The sequence below is a fragment of the Sinocyclocheilus grahami genome, unplaced genomic scaffold (assembly GCF_001515645.1).
Source record: "Sinocyclocheilus grahami isolate Dianchi unplaced genomic scaffold, SAMN03320097.WGS_v1.1 scaffold2315.1, whole genome shotgun sequence".
NCBI classification, from domain to species: domain Eukaryota; kingdom Metazoa; phylum Chordata; class Actinopteri; order Cypriniformes; family Cyprinidae; genus Sinocyclocheilus; species Sinocyclocheilus grahami.
The window spans coordinates 37764-53574 of record NW_015507494.1 but is presented as its reverse complement, the minus strand read 5'-3'; the positions used below and the strand labels follow the sequence as shown (position 1 = coordinate 53574).

At 35.7% G+C, this 15811-nt stretch overlaps 2 protein-coding genes across 2 annotated transcripts in view; one reads left to right on the top strand and one right to left on the bottom strand.

The window, feature by feature from the left end:
• Nucleotides 1–9418: 9418 nt before the first annotated feature.
• Nucleotides 9419–14072, top strand: LOC107574716 (WNT1-inducible-signaling pathway protein 1-like). The gene is made up of 5 exons (XM_016261165.1): nt 9419–9590; nt 11280–11556; nt 11816–12070; nt 13249–13442; nt 13549–14072. The coding sequence occupies exons 1-5, from the start codon at nt 9543–9545 to the stop codon at nt 13846–13848; spliced, it is 1074 nt and encodes a 357-aa protein (XP_016116651.1). The 5' UTR covers nt 9419–9542; the 3' UTR covers nt 13849–14072.
• Nucleotides 14073–15450: 1378 nt separating this feature from the next.
• Nucleotides 15451–15811, bottom strand: part of LOC107574713 (protein NDRG1-like) — a 7567-nt gene continuing 7206 nt past the window's right edge. The window contains exon 11 of the mRNA XM_016261158.1: nt 15451–15689. Within this exon, the coding sequence (XP_016116644.1) occupies nt 15451–15689 (239 nt within the window). The remainder of the gene's footprint in view (nt 15690–15811) is intronic.

Sequence of the window (15811 nt, the reverse complement as noted above, 5' to 3'; positions counted from 1 at the left end):
AGTTAATTCATATGACAACTAAAAACTAATAAAATTAATGCCGCGCTTTCTATATGCATAAGGATTCATTTTTAGGTGTCGTCAATACATCAGTTTTGTACGTTAAAATGCTGAAAATACGTACGTTTTAGTGCCTGTAAAAACACAAGTAAATACGTTTTATAGAACCACATTTTACGTAAAATACATACGAATTATCATGAGATCACGTTGGCCTATACTATATATATATAGATATGCCTATATATAAACTAGCAGTGGTCAAAGATAGCTATATATAGCTAACGCACGTCCGCATTGCAAAACAACTACAAAACAGCTTGAGTGGACACAAACACTTCCGGTGTGTATAGCAAATCTATACAGACCATTTTGCAAACTTGTCTGGACAATTAAAGTCCACAAGCGTAACACTTGCTTAAAGGGGTCATAGGATGCCCATTTTCCACAAGTTGATATGATTTTTTAGGGTCTTAATGAAAAGTTTATAACATACTTTGTTTAAAATTTCTCAATGATAGTGTAAAACAACACCCTTTTTACCCTGTCAAAAACAACTCTGTTCACAGCAAGCCGTTATGGTGCATTTCCCTTTAAATGCTAATGAGCTCTGCTCACCCCGCCCCTCTCTTCTGTCAGGTGACACTAGGTTCTCTGAGAGACTGTAAACTTTAGCCGCATTCATCGTGAAACTTGCTAACTAGCACATTATTAGGAAAGGCGATTTGCAAAATTCATTAAAAAACTTATACTCACTTCTTCTGTAGGTGAGGCTGGATCAAGAATGATTCGCGCGAACATAGACGCATTTAGGTAGATCGGGGGCACATTCCCACTGACATAAAGTTGGCTTGACCTTGGATGTTCGATATTCGCAAATTTAGGGACCGTCTCTAAAGTTACATGCGATATAGTGATATACATATACATATATATATATATATATCTATCATTTCCAGATCCAGATTTATGTTTATCATAATAACGTTTCATCCAGTGAAAAATTCCATCCCGTGTTGTCCCCTCACATCAAAATCCACCAACATATTTGTTTAGAACTGACTCTTTCTGCTTGTAAATGGTGCTTGATCTGTGCATATTTCTCTCCTCATTCAGACGAGACAACTGGAAAATGCAATATTATGTATAGAGGACTCGTATTTCAGCCTGAAGCAGCAGTTTGAAGTTAAAAATGTCTTGATGGATTTGTTTCTTACAAACATGCAGCTTTTCACTTCACAAGACGTTAATTGATGGACTAGAAAAATGTGGATTACTCATGGATTATTGTGATGCTTTTATCAGCTGTTTGGACTCTCATTCTGACGGCACCCATTCACTGCAGAGGAGCAAATGATGTAAGGCTAAATTTCTCTAAACCTTTTCCGACGAGGAAACAAACTCATCTACATCTTGGATAGCCTGAGGATGAGGACGTTTTCCTTTAATATAACCTTGAGCTACACAGGCCCACCAATATAGGAACTGATTAATGTTATATGCTAAAAGAGGAAATTGTAATTTTTAGCATTTAACATGTTAATCAATTGGAACAAACACTGGGCCAAATATTGAAGTATAAGGCATGTTTTTGAAACATTAAGAGAATGTACCACTCATTTTTGGGTCATTTTTTCTTTTCTTTCTTTTTTAGACTAAAAGTAACTGTAATAAAACACATCAGAGCTTTGAGAATCTAATAAGTGAGGACAAAAAGTACAGTGTTTTGCTGTTTAACTCTCTTTTGGGTGCAGGGGTTATGCCATCATGGCTTCAGTGCTAGTACTAGCTTTCTGTGGTGTAATGGACTGTGGCTTTCTCCCATGCTTTGCAGGATTTGGCATCCAGCCTAGATTCTCTGCCTCATCTAAACCTGGCAATCTGGTGCAAGCCAAAAAGGAAAGTACATCTACTGTGCCCTTTGGCATTTTGGTATATGTGTTTGTTTTATATTCACTTATTAGAACAAATAAAAATAGAATTGACTTTTATGGTTGCTGTTTGAAAATGTTATTTAGCAGATGCTTTTTATCTGAAGTTAATTAAACTGGTCCCCATGCATCTATTTATCTATTATTGTTTTAAGTGCATCTAAGCAAGAGGTGAAAGTACCAGATATTGGAGTTGTTAAAAGGTCTTTAATAGTAGAAAGGCTTTGCTTGATGCTCAATGATTTTGGTTCACAGTTTAAATTATTATTTTATTATCATGAATCAATATTACCTGAATAAAACTTAGAAATAAAGAATGATCTGACACAAAATAAAGATCAGTATAATGATCTATGTTTATCTTTTTCTATTAATGCAAATCATTTGACTCAAAGCCAATGTTCAGTGGAATCTGAGTTTTCAAATAGAACACACTGTTATTGTTCACATTGCTCATGCTGGGATGACAAATGAGCTGTCACTAGAATAAACAAGATATGAATGGACATTTAATCATGAGCAATCAGAGAAAAATAATGCAGAGAAGTTAAGTGACCTGTCTGTTTCCCTCTTTGTATTGTAAAGGTTCCCCCCATGTCTAGAAAGGGTTTCCTATTCTGAATGACTTTGAAGGCACAGGGAATTTCCTAAGTGGACTTTGACTTCTCAGAATGTTTTGATCATACTGAGGCAAAAAAACTGAAGGCAGTCTTATGAGGGCTTTGTGCTGTATTTGACTTAAAAACATAAGATTGGAAATGCTGTTTTGATTTAGCTGATGTACATCACTATCTATTGTGTTCATTTATCTTCTATGACTTTTTTCTGTCTTTACTCTTTCTCACAAAGGCTGCTATATCAGGTATCACTAGAGAATAAGAGTTTACATCATGTTTAACTTTACACCCATATATTACAATTCATCCTCTTAAAAGGGTAAAACGCACTTTCCTTTTGTAGCAGAACTACAATTACTCTCAGATCTTTAAGTTGAGCATGTCCACACCTGCCTTATTCTTAAAAATGATACACTTCACTGACTATGCCAGCAAGTTAGTAACCTTTGTGTAGCTCTGTGTTAGAAATAACAGCCTCTTTGTTCTCACGTGTTCATTAGTCTTTCTGCCTGGTGCAGTATTTCTAAAGAATAAAGCATCACTAAGCAATTGACTTTCAGCCACGTAGACAATGTAGAAAAGTACATTCCATTTAGTCAAATAAAGGCATTTATTGACAAGAAATAATGATATCATCAGTGTGGTTATGATTTCCGGTTATGTGGTTATGATCAGGTGGCATAAAGTGCTATTTAAACACACAGAAATACTTAAGGGCAATGTTTTCTAATGTATTCCCCAGAGACATGCAATATAGCACTCTTCAGGGAAAACTGAGTGATATTTGAACTTCAGAATGGCATTTTGTAGACTATGCCAAAGTGAAATCCATTAGGTATATCAGGGTATGAAAAGAGCGAGGGAACATTTTGCTCACTTTCTGTTTAAGCCCAATCCAATCTTTCTTTATTCTTAGAAAGTAAAGTTCTCACAGAGAAAGGCAAAATGTGCTTCTGTGCTTCAGGGTCCCTTACGAAAAAGAAGCTTATTCAAGTGTGCATACTTCTTTTAAACTAAAAAATAGGAAAGTATACTTTTAGTCTACTTTTTATGTACTTCTCAGAAATGGGCTTTATATACTTCTCAGAAATACACTTAAAATGACATTTAAGTATACTTGACTTATAGCCTACTTAGAAAAAGTCTAAATATATTTGAGCTATACTTGTGTTCCTAGAATCCGTGTTTTCATTGTTATACGGTAGGGGACGCTAGTACACATTTTCTGTACAGAATTTCCAAAAAACACAAGAGGAGAAGAAACCTTCACAGAAATGCTTCCACATGTATTCTAACACGATCATCAGACATAAAACAGCATCAAAACTGTGTAACGTTGATGTAATGTCGACCAATGAAGAGGTAATACTGACTGTCAAGCTTTGGGGTGTTGATCGACTTTATCTCTATTTTGATTATCATGCTGAATCCAATTCATAGTCTTTTTCCAGCTTTTTGTTCAAAATGTTATTTCTTTTTTAATTTTTTTTTATGAAACTTACCCACATTCAAGTGTTTAAAAAAGAATGCATGAAGCTAGAATCAAAAGTTTTTGTTTACAAGCAGATACCCTGTTCTTTTGATGTTTTGTATGTTCAGATATTCATATAACAAAATATATACAAATGAATACCTAAATAGGGACGTAGTATTATACTTAAAGTATGATGTAAAGTTCACTTAAAGAAGACTTACGAGTATACTTGCAGTATAAAACTACTAAACTAGTAGTTTACTAAGACTATACTTCAAAGTGTACTAAAAAAGTATTTAATTAGAAAACTATCAGTATTCATATAAATTCACTTTTAGTATAGTTGCAGTACAAGCTAAAAATTTTGTTGTAAACTAGTTGTGTACTTAAAGTTTACTACTGTTATACTTAAAGTATACTTTTATATACTAGAAAGTGGGCCAATTTAGTCCCAAGGAGTATTGAAATTGTACACTTACAAGTATACTACTAGTACACTGATATTTGTATACTTGCTACATAAAGTATACTTAAAAATATTCTTGAACTTTACTTAAGTATACTTAATAAAATAAACTTGAAGTACACTACTTTTTGGTAAGGGGTACGAATCATGGCGCTAGTGTTTGAGCCATGTTTATATGACTCTTTGCATGTATCTACGTTTAACCCCAAAAATTACAAGTCAGAGCTGCAGAATATGTCGACGCTCGCCAACAAAATTCACGTTTAGCCGATGGGGTAACCATAGCAACTCGACAAAACTCGGTATTTACACATTGCACATATGCTATAACAACTATGTCACAAAAACCTTTTTTTAAAGATGACAAAAGACAATTTGGACGCAACTGTTCGCGCATCTAACCTATAAAGTCGACCTCACGGTCTAGTTTGGCCAAATCACGTGATCAATTCCTTGCCTGCGGTCGGGTTGTCCTTGGCTCTGACGTCATGAAGGATCCTGAGTATGAAAACTTTACAGCAGCAGTATCAAGGTGTGTGTGTGCGTGTGTGTGCGTGTGCTACCCTCAGCTCACTAAATGAATGGATCCTGCTCGCGTATGGGCGATTTTTCAAGAATCATCTAATTCTGGATTCAATGCATTTTTCACTCGGGATCAGTGATGACTTGGCTTCTGATGTGGGTTCTACTATTTGCTTGTGTACCGCAGGTAACAAATATGTTTGTTTATGTATTTATATGTATTTACTTTCTGAATTATTCGATGAAATAACGCATAAGCAACACACCACACCTACAGTTTAATTTAAAACAGGAGACTGTTTTAACATGCGTTGGAAAAACTGTATTTTTTCCAACTACTATTACTATACTACTATTTATAATAAATAATAGCCTATGTTCTTTTGCATTAACACTGTAAAAGTTGCTTGGCGCCTGCACATACAATTTTGAATTGAAATATTTAATGTGTTCTGTAAAATAAACATATAACAAACCACATAATGAAACAGAGCATTTCAAAATCCTATTCTTTAAATATATTCTACTTTTTAGTCAAGTGAAAATGAGACACCTTATCAAAGGTTTGTTGCGTAACAGTATTTGCGTCAGTAACTCTGATACCCCGCTATTCCACGTTAAATTCATACCATATCTTGAATAATTAAAATTGAAATGCGCTATAGATTATCATTTAATTATATGTGAATGGCATTTGTAACAGATGACCTCATGTTTCACGCATTTGAGGAATGCAATTCCTTAACAACAAATTTAATGTGTGAGAGTATACTGCCGTCCTGTGGACAGATATAAACATGTTTGTCAAAATGCATGAGTGATATCCCTAATTGGTTTGACTCATTAAAGCTACATACTCTTTAAAGCTAAGTTCACTCCATTATGTCTTTGAACATGACAGCCACCCTCTTTTATACTTATAACTGTGACCCAGAGGGCGTACTTATCCTACTTTAAATTTATTCAACTTTAGCTGTCTCTTCCACCTTCCATATCTGCTGCTAATCTCACACAGGCTAAAAGAGGTCAAAGGTTATGGTGCCTTGCAGTTGCGAGCTTTGCGTGTGCTGTATTACTTAAGTCTGTTGCCATGTCAATCAATCATCTTGTTAATTGAACCTGAGGGCCTGAAGCAGTTGACTTTCTGTGCCTGCTAAAATCATTTATCAACATGATCTGTCATCCAATACCCCATTATTTACATCAGTTTAAACATTTAGATACATACCATACAATAAAAAGTGCACTGGAAACCTTCAAATTAATCATATTTAATCTACCCACCCATTAGCTGTGTTTGTTTCTTGACCTGATGTGCAATGATTATCTAGTACAAAATGAGACCCATGAGCTGACAGCAGGTCTATAGCTATTATAATCTGATATATGCAGGAAAGTGTAATTAGAACTGGTTCATTACTCTGAGGTTTAGTAGTATGTATGGGTGATTAATTAAGCTACATTGATTCCAAATATAAATGGCATCATAAATTACGTTTAGAGGTTCCGTTGAAATGCGTTTACATAAAGAACTACAAATTAAGACATTTATCTATGAAAGCTTGTTTCCGCCACAGGATAAAAAAAATAAAAAGGTAATTGCGACCTTTTATCTCACAATTGTAACTTTTTTTTCTCACAATTCTGATACACAGTTCTATATATAAATAAAAAAAAACTGAATCATTACCTCAGAATTCAGAGGAATAAAGTCAAAATTGTAAGATGTAAACTCAGCAAATGTTTGGGGTTGGAAAGACTTTGACTTTTTTTCGTTTAAAGACGTGATCTAAAACATTAATATTGTGTGTGTGTGTGTGTGTGTGCGTGCGTTTTTGTGACAAATGAGGACATACATTTGTATAATGACAAAGGTATGACATAGGTATTACAAGGAGAAGGTGGCTTTTCAGGACATTGGTTTCCTATTCTGAATGACTTTGAAGGCACAGGGAATTTCCTAAGTGGACTTTGACTTCTCAGAATGTTTTGATCATACTGAGGCAAAAAAACTGAAGGCAGTCTTATGAGGGCTTTGTGCTGTATTTGACTTAAAAACATAAGATTGGAAATGCTGTTTTGATTTAGCTGATGTACATCACTATCTATTGTGTTCATTTATCTTCTATGACTTTTTTCTGTCTTTACTCTTTCTCACAAAGGCTGCTATATCAGGTATCACTAGAGAATAAGAGTTTACATCATGTTTAACTTTACACCCATATATTACAATTCATCCTCTTAAAAGGGTAAAACGCACTTTCCTTTTGTAGCAGAACTACAATTACTCTCAGATCTTTAAGTTGAGCATGTCCACACCTGCCTTATTCTTAAAAATGATACACTTCACTGACTATGCCAGCAAGTTAGTAACCTTTGTGTAGCTCTGTGTTAGAAATAACAGCCTCTTTGTTCTCACGTGTTCATTAGTCTTTCTGCCTGGTGCAGTATTTCTAAAGAATAAAGCATCACTAAGCAATTGACTTTCAGCCACGTAGACAATGTAGAAAAGTACATTCCATTTAGTCAAATAAAGGCATTTATTGACAAGAAATAATGATATCATCAGTGTGGTTATGATTTCCGGTTATGTGGTTATGATCAGGTGGCATAAAGTGCTATTTAAACACACAGAAATACTTAAGGGCAATGTTTTCTAATGTATTCCCCAGAGACATGCAATATAGCACTCTTCAGGGAAAACTGAGTGATATTTGAACTTCAGAATGGCATTTTGTAGACTATGCCAAAGTGAAATCCATTAGGTATATCAGGGTATGAAAAGAGCGAGGGAACATTTTGCTCACTTTCTGTTTAAGCCCAATCCAATCTTTCTTTATTCTTAGAAAGTAAAGTTCTCACAGAGAAAGGCAAAATGTGCTTCTGTGCTTCAGGGTCCCTTACGAAAAAGAAGCTTATTCAAGTGTGCATACTTCTTTTAAACTAAAAAATAGGAAAGTATACTTTTAGTCTACTTTTTATGTACTTCTCAGAAATGGGCTTTATATACTTCTCAGAAATACACTTAAAATGACATTTAAGTATACTTTACTTATAGCCTACTTAGAAAAAGTCTAAATATATTTGAGCTATACTTGTGTTCCTAGAATCCGTGTTTTCATTGTTATACGGTAGGGGACGCTAGTACACATTTTCTGTACAGAATTTCCAAAAAACACAAGTGAAGAAGAAACCGAAACAACAGATGCTTCCACATGTATTCTAACACGATCATCAGACATAAAACAGCATCAAAACTGTGTAACGTTGATGTAATGTCGACCAATGAAGAGGTAATACTGACTGTCAAGCTTTGGGGTGTTGATCGACTTTATCTCTATTTTGATTATCATGCTGAATCCAATTCATAGTCTTTTTCCAGCTTTTTGTTCAAAATGTTATTTCTTTTTTAATTTTTTTTTATGAAACTTACCCACATTCAAGTGTTTAAAAAAGAATGCATGAAGCTAGAATCAAAAGTTTTTGTTTACAAGCAGATACCCTGTTCTTTTGATGTTTTGTATGTTCAGATATTCATATAACAAAATATATACAAATGAATACCTAAATAGGGACGTAGTATTATACTTAAAGTATGATGTAAAGTTCACTTAAAGAAGACTTACGAGTATACTTGCAGTATAAAACTACTAAACTAGTAGTTTACTAAGACTATACTTCAAAGTGTACTAAAAAAGTATTTAATTAGAAAACTATCAGTATTCATATAAATTCACTTTTAGTATAGTTGCAGTACAAGCTAAAAATTTTGTTGTAAACTAGTTGTGTACTTAAAGTTTACTACTGTTATACTTAAAGTATACTTTTATATACTAGAAAGTGGGCCAATTTAGTCCCAAGGAGTATTGAAATTGTACACTTACAAGTATACTACTAGTACACTGATATTTGTATACTTGCTACATAAAGTATACTTAAAAATATTCTTGAACTTTACTTAAGTATACTTAATAAAATAAACTTGAAGTACACTACTTTTTGGTAAGGGGTACGAATCATGGCGCTAGTGTTTGAGCCATGTTTATATGACTCTTTGCATGTATCTACGTTTAACCCCAAAAATTACAAGTCAGAGCTGCAGAATATGTCGACGCTCGCCAACAAAATTCACGTTTAGCCGATGGGGTAACCATAGCAACTCGACAAAACTCGGTATTTACACATTGCACATATGCTATAACAACTATGTCACAAAAACCTTTTTTTAAAGATGACAAAAGACAATTTGGACGCAACTGTTCGCGCATCTAACCTATAAAGTCGACCTCACGGTCTAGTTTGGCCAAATCACGTGATCAATTCCTTGCCTGCGGTCGGGTTGTCCTTGGCTCTGACGTCATGAAGGATCCTGAGTATGAAAACTTTACAGCAGCAGTATCAAGGTGTGTGTGTGCGTGTGTGTGCGTGTGCTACCCTCAGCTCACTAAATGAATGGATCCTGCTCGCGTATGGGCGATTTTTCAAGAATCATCTAATTCTGGATTCAATGCATTTTTCACTCGGGATCAGTGATGACTTGGCTTCTGATGTGGGTTCTACTATTTGCTTGTGTACCGCAGGTAACAAATATGTTTGTTTATGTATTTATATGTATTTACTTTCTGAATTATTCGATGAAATAACGCATAAGCAACACACCACACCTACAGTTTAATTTAAAACAGGAGACTGTTTTAACATGCGTTGGAAAAACTGTATTTTTTCCAACTACTATTACTATACTACTATTTATAATAAATAATAGCCTATGTTCTTTTGCATTAACACTGTAAAAGTTGCTTGGCGCCTGCACATACAATTTTGAATTGAAATATTTAATGTGTTCTGTAAAATAAACATATAACAAACCACATAATGAAACAGAGCATTTCAAAATCCTATTCTTTAAATATATTCTACTTTTTAGTCAAGTGAAAATGAGACACCTTATCAAAGGTTTGTTGCGTAACAGTATTTGCGTCAGTAACTCTGATACCCCGCTATTCCACGTTAAATTCATACCATATCTTGAATAATTAAAATTGAAATGCGCTATAGATTTTCATTTAATTATATGTGAATGGCATTTGTAACAGATGACCTCATGTTTCACGCATTTGAGGAATGCAATTCCTTAACAACAAATTTAATGTGTGAGAGTATACTGCCGTCCTGTGGACAGATATAAACATGTTTGTCAAAATGCATGAGTGATATCCCTAATTGGTTTGACTCATTAAAGCTACATACTCTTTAAAGCTAAGTTCACTCCATTATGTCTTTGAACATGACAGCCACCCTCTTTTATACTTATAACTGTGACCCAGAGGGCGTACTTATCCTACTTTAAATTTATTCAACTTTAGCTGTCTCTTCCACCTTCCATATCTGCTGCTAATCTCACACAGGCTAAAAGAGGTCAAAGGTTATGGTGCCTTGCAGTTGCGAGCTTTGCGTGTGCTGTATTACTTAAGTCTGTTGCCATGTCAATCAATCATCTTGTTAATTGAACCTGAGGGCCTGAAGCAGTTGACTTTCTGTGCCTGCTAAAATCATTTATCAACATGATCTGTCATCCAATACCCCATTATTTACATCAGTTTAAACATTTAGATACATACCATACAATAAAAAGTGCACTGGAAACCTTCAAATTAATCATATTTAATCTACCCACCCATTAGCTGTGTTTGTTTCTTGACCTGATGTGCAATGATTATCTAGTACAAAATGAGACCCATGAGCTGACAGCAGGTCTATAGCTATTATAATCTGATATATGCAGGAAAGTGTAATTAGAACTGGTTCATTACTCTGAGGTTTAGTAGTATGTATGGGTGATTAATTAAGCTACATTGATTCCAAATATAAATGGCATCATAAATTACGTTTAGAGGTTCCGTTGAAATGCGTTTACATAAAGAACTACAAATTAAGACATTTATCTATGAAAGCTTGTTTCCGCCACAGGATAAAAAAAATAAAAAGGTAATTGCGACCTTTTATCTCACAATTGTAACTTTTTTTTCTCACAATTCTGATACACAGTTCTATATATAAATAAAAAAAAACTGAATCATTACCTCAGAATTCAGAGGAATAAAGTCAAAATTGTAAGATGTAAACTCAGAATTACAAGTTTATATCTTGCAATTATAAGATATAAACTTAAAATTGTGAGAAAAAAGTCCCTCTTTATTTTATATAAGGGGGGGACAAAAGCCTAAATATGTCAGAAACAGGAATCTGTCGGGACTTGTGTCTTACAGATTCACAGAGCATTTGCCCAGGATTCCTCTAAGATGCTGTCCATACCGGAGCCCTACAACCGCTCTCAGTACTGCCAATGGCCCTACAAATGTCCTAAAACTCCCCCCACCTGTCCACCAGGTGTGAGCTTGGTCATGGACGGCTGCGATTGCTGCAGAGCATGTTCCAAACAGGTGGGGGAGGTTTGCAACGAGAAAGAAAACTGTGACCATCATCGTGGCCTTTACTGTGATTACAGTGCAGACAAGCCTAGGTACGAAAAAGGAGTATGTGCCTGTAAGTGTCCTTGTACTAACACAGCCTTCTTATTAACACTGTGTTCCGGTCTTAGATTAGATTACGATGAAGATTTAAAAGGTGGATTAAGGTGGCGGAACCCAGATAAACCAAGCCAGGGGATGCTGAGCAGAATTATAATACATTCTGTTCACCTTTTAGCACAGCACAACACATCATACACTTTTCTTGGTATTGTATATCCAGTGTGTGTTTGATGAATTTGACTTCACTCGTTTTGCTCTTTGTTGCTATCCAGATCTGCCAGGCACTGGCTGTGAGCACAATGGTGTGATCTATCGCAATGGCCAGAGCTTCCAGCCCAATTGCAAATACCAGTGTTTGTGTGTGAATGGTGCGATCGGATGTGTCTCGCTGTGTAACGAGTCTCAGCCTCCCAGGGTTTGGTGCCAGAACCCACGGCGAGTTAAAATCCCCGGCCGCTGCTGTGAGCAGTGGATCTGTGATGAGTCCAGGAGGGGACGCAAGACAGCAGCAAGACACACAATGGCTGGTATGATCTCCAGTGTCTCATAAAGCTCCTGCAAATGGCTGGAAACTCATTCTGGGCAGATCATTTGTTGATAATGCTTGGAACATGTCCCTTTAAGTGATACCATACACTTGAAAATAGAAACAAGACTAAACCGTTTAGACAGTACAGTTTATTACTTAATATACAGATGTTACTTTATAACAGTGAACAAACTAATTAAAACTTACAACAGGATATTACAAGGAAACATATGTCAACAGGCCTCTAAGACTCATGGAAATGTCTACAGTTTGTACATTTATATTATTATATTATATTATAACAATTCAAATGTTTGGGGTTGGAAAGACTTTGACTTTTTTTCGTTTAAAGACGTGATCTAAAACATTAATATTGTGTGTGTGTGTGTGTGTGTGCGTGCGTTTTTGTGACAAATGAGGACATACATTTGTATAATGACAAAGGTATGACATAGGTATTACAAGGAGAAGGTGGCTTTTCAGGACATTACCCCATGTCCCCACTTTTCAAAACGCTTATAAATCACACAGAATGGAGTGTATTGAAAATCTGAAATAGCACAAAGTCTCATGCAAGGGGTAGGTTTAGGGATAGGGTTGGTGTAGGGCAATAGAATATAAGGTCTGTACAGTATAAAAACCATTACGCCTATGGGATGTCCCCACTTTTCACAAAAACAAACATGTGTGTGTGTGTGTGTGTGTACACACTACTAATCTCAACTTTGGGGTTGATAAGATTTTTTAAATGCTTTATCTCTTTATGTAAATTAAGGCTGCATTTATTCAGTCAAAGTGAGTGAAAACAGCAATGCTATGAAGTATTACAATTTAAAAGAGCAGTTTTCTATTTTAATATATTTTAAAATAAAATATTAATTTATTTCTGTGATGGCAAAGCTTAATTAAGAAACATGTTAAAAGCAGGTGATCATTTTATTTCAAGATTCTTTGATGAATAGCAAGTGCAAATGAACAGAATTTATTTTGAAATAGAAATCTTTTGTGACATTGTAAATGTCTTTACTGTAACGTTTGATTAAATACACATTTACACAATCACACATTTAATGTAATGCATTCTTGCTGAATAATTAATTTCTTAAAAACCTTACTGACCCCAAGCTTTTGAATGGTATATATATATATATAATCATTGTCTTTGCATTCTTACAGCCCTGTCTAGTGTAAAAGACTTCTGGCACAAGAACTGTGTGACACAGACAACCTCCTGGAGTCCCTGCTCAAAGACCTGCGGCCGTGGAGTGTCTTTACGCATTACTAACAACAACAAGCAGTGTCAGATGGTCAAAGAGAGCAGACTCTGCAACATCCGGCCATGCAAAGTGGATATCACAAAGCACATCAAGGTTTCAGATCCATTGTTACATTTGAGAGTGACATGAATGACTATAGTGTATAAAAGTATATGTTTTGACCCTGTGCCTTTTTGCCCTTTTTTCATCTCTCCACAAGCCTGGAAAGAAGTGCTTGAACATCTACAGGGAGGAAAAGCCACACAACTTCACTATCTCAGGCTGCACCAGTACAAACACTTACTGGCCCAAGTACTGTGGCGTGTGTATAGATGAGCGCTGCTGCATCCCTTACAAATCTAAGACTGTTGAGGTCGACTTTCAGTGCCCGAAAGGATCTGGCTTCACCTGGCAGATCATGTGGATTAACGCCTGCTTCTGCAACCTGAGCTGTAAAAACCCCAATGACATATTTACAGATCTAGAACTGTACCATGAGAGAGGTGAGGTTGGAAACTGAGTGTATGAGACCTTGCAGAAAAGTCAATAGAAAGATTTGGGAGAAAGCCACAGTTTTTTTTTCCCTGAGCAAGAGTTAATATTTAATTGACCATCATCTTTGGAGTTTTTTTTTTTTTGTATTATGAAATAAACCAATATATCCTAATATATTTTATTTTGATACTATGTGGCCTATTGCAACCAAATTGTTCATATATGTAGAGTTATTTCAACCAAGATTATCCCAGCTTTTGCCATATTGCGACAAATCCTTTTGTACAAAAGATGCAAGTATGTATGAAGACAATATCATGTTGACTTCGGTTTAATTTATACAAATTCTATGTAAAAAAAATAGATATATTGCGTTTCTGTATTGATAATGTAGTTTTTGTAATTTCATGCCTTTTCTACATTTATGCTCTTAAATGACACTGTAGTTCTTGGAGTGAATTTTGCCTTATAAAGTTAGGCTTTCCATGTACTATAACATTTTGTATAGACACTTACAAAAAGACAAAAAATTTGAGTAACCAGCTTTTTATTTTCCTTTTTTAAATAAATACAAACTGTTATTCCATTAAAAATGCAGTGCATTAGATTGTTTTACATCTTTACAAAGCAGAGTGCCTTACCAAGCTGCAAGCATTTGTTTTAGTGTGTGTGGAAGAGCAGGTGAGCTGCTTATATTATCTCTTTCTGAGCAATCCTTCGTTTTACTCTTTCAAAGCCTTGAGAAAAAAAAAGCATCCAGTCCAAGTAGAGGATTCCATGGCACATTTTGTTCTGTTGTGCTTGATTGCATAGAAATCATCATCATCATCATCGTTACAAACAAAAAACAATCACTCATATAGTCATTTTCGTGTATTCTTATATCTACAAATTGATTTTGTTAAACTAATGTTAAGATTCTTTAAAAACATTTGATCCCATAAAAATCATTTAAAATCACTTTCAAGAGCATCAATCACGGAGTTACACATATAACCCAAAATAATGGGACACTCCCAACAAGGAAAATGCAAATCAACACATTATGAGCTTAAACCTTAGTTTTATAAGGTAGGTTAGCATCATGAAAAAAATACCACTACATCTCTACTCTGTGGTCAAACAATCCCTTTTCTATTCAGTGAGGTCCATTTCAACATATACAGATTATACAAATTAATTATGCACTTAAACTAGCATGTAAAAGTGGTATAATAACTTGACATAAGAAAATGAATCGCAGACTAGAGATCAACATAAATTTACAAATGTGCCCTTCTCAGTGCCCAGCTTACTTGGATGATGACCATCAAAATGGCTCTGTGCTGCATTGCCTCTAACAACAACAAGACAGCTATTGCGCAGGGTGCAAAAAAGAAGAAATATTTCCATCATCCTGTCCTTCATTCACTCTATCCACTCCTTCCTTAGAGTTTCCCCTGGAAATATAGCCTTAAACACAAGACACGTTGGCATAAATGCTCTCTGACAAATAAAACCGTGCAAGACCCCTGAGGGAAACAGCACAGCGGCATGCGGCGGTCCTGTTGCATGTGTAGTTAGTGGCAGCGCAGCACAGTCAGAACAGAGAGGTTAATGCATGTGTGAGATGGACCGGGTCACCAGTCTAACAGGACACTTCAGTGGACTTGGGAGCCTGGTCCACAGAACTGTCCATGTTGTCAGTGTGCGAACGTGTGCGTTGGTTGTCGGAGGTGTGAGCTCGGGCACGGCCCTCGTTGGTGTGGGAGCGACTGCGGTTGCCCTCGTTAGTGTGCGACCTGCTGCGGTTGCCGTCAAAGGAAGTCACACTGGATCCGGATGCTGTGCGGGAACGGACCAGGCGGGTCATGCTGGCAGAGGGCACTAAGAGGCAGAGGAACACAGATTAGCATACATATTTCACAGCTTTTTCATGTTTTTAAATGTAATTGTTTCAATGTTAAAATACTTGATATAAGCATGTACACTACCATTCAAAAAATTGG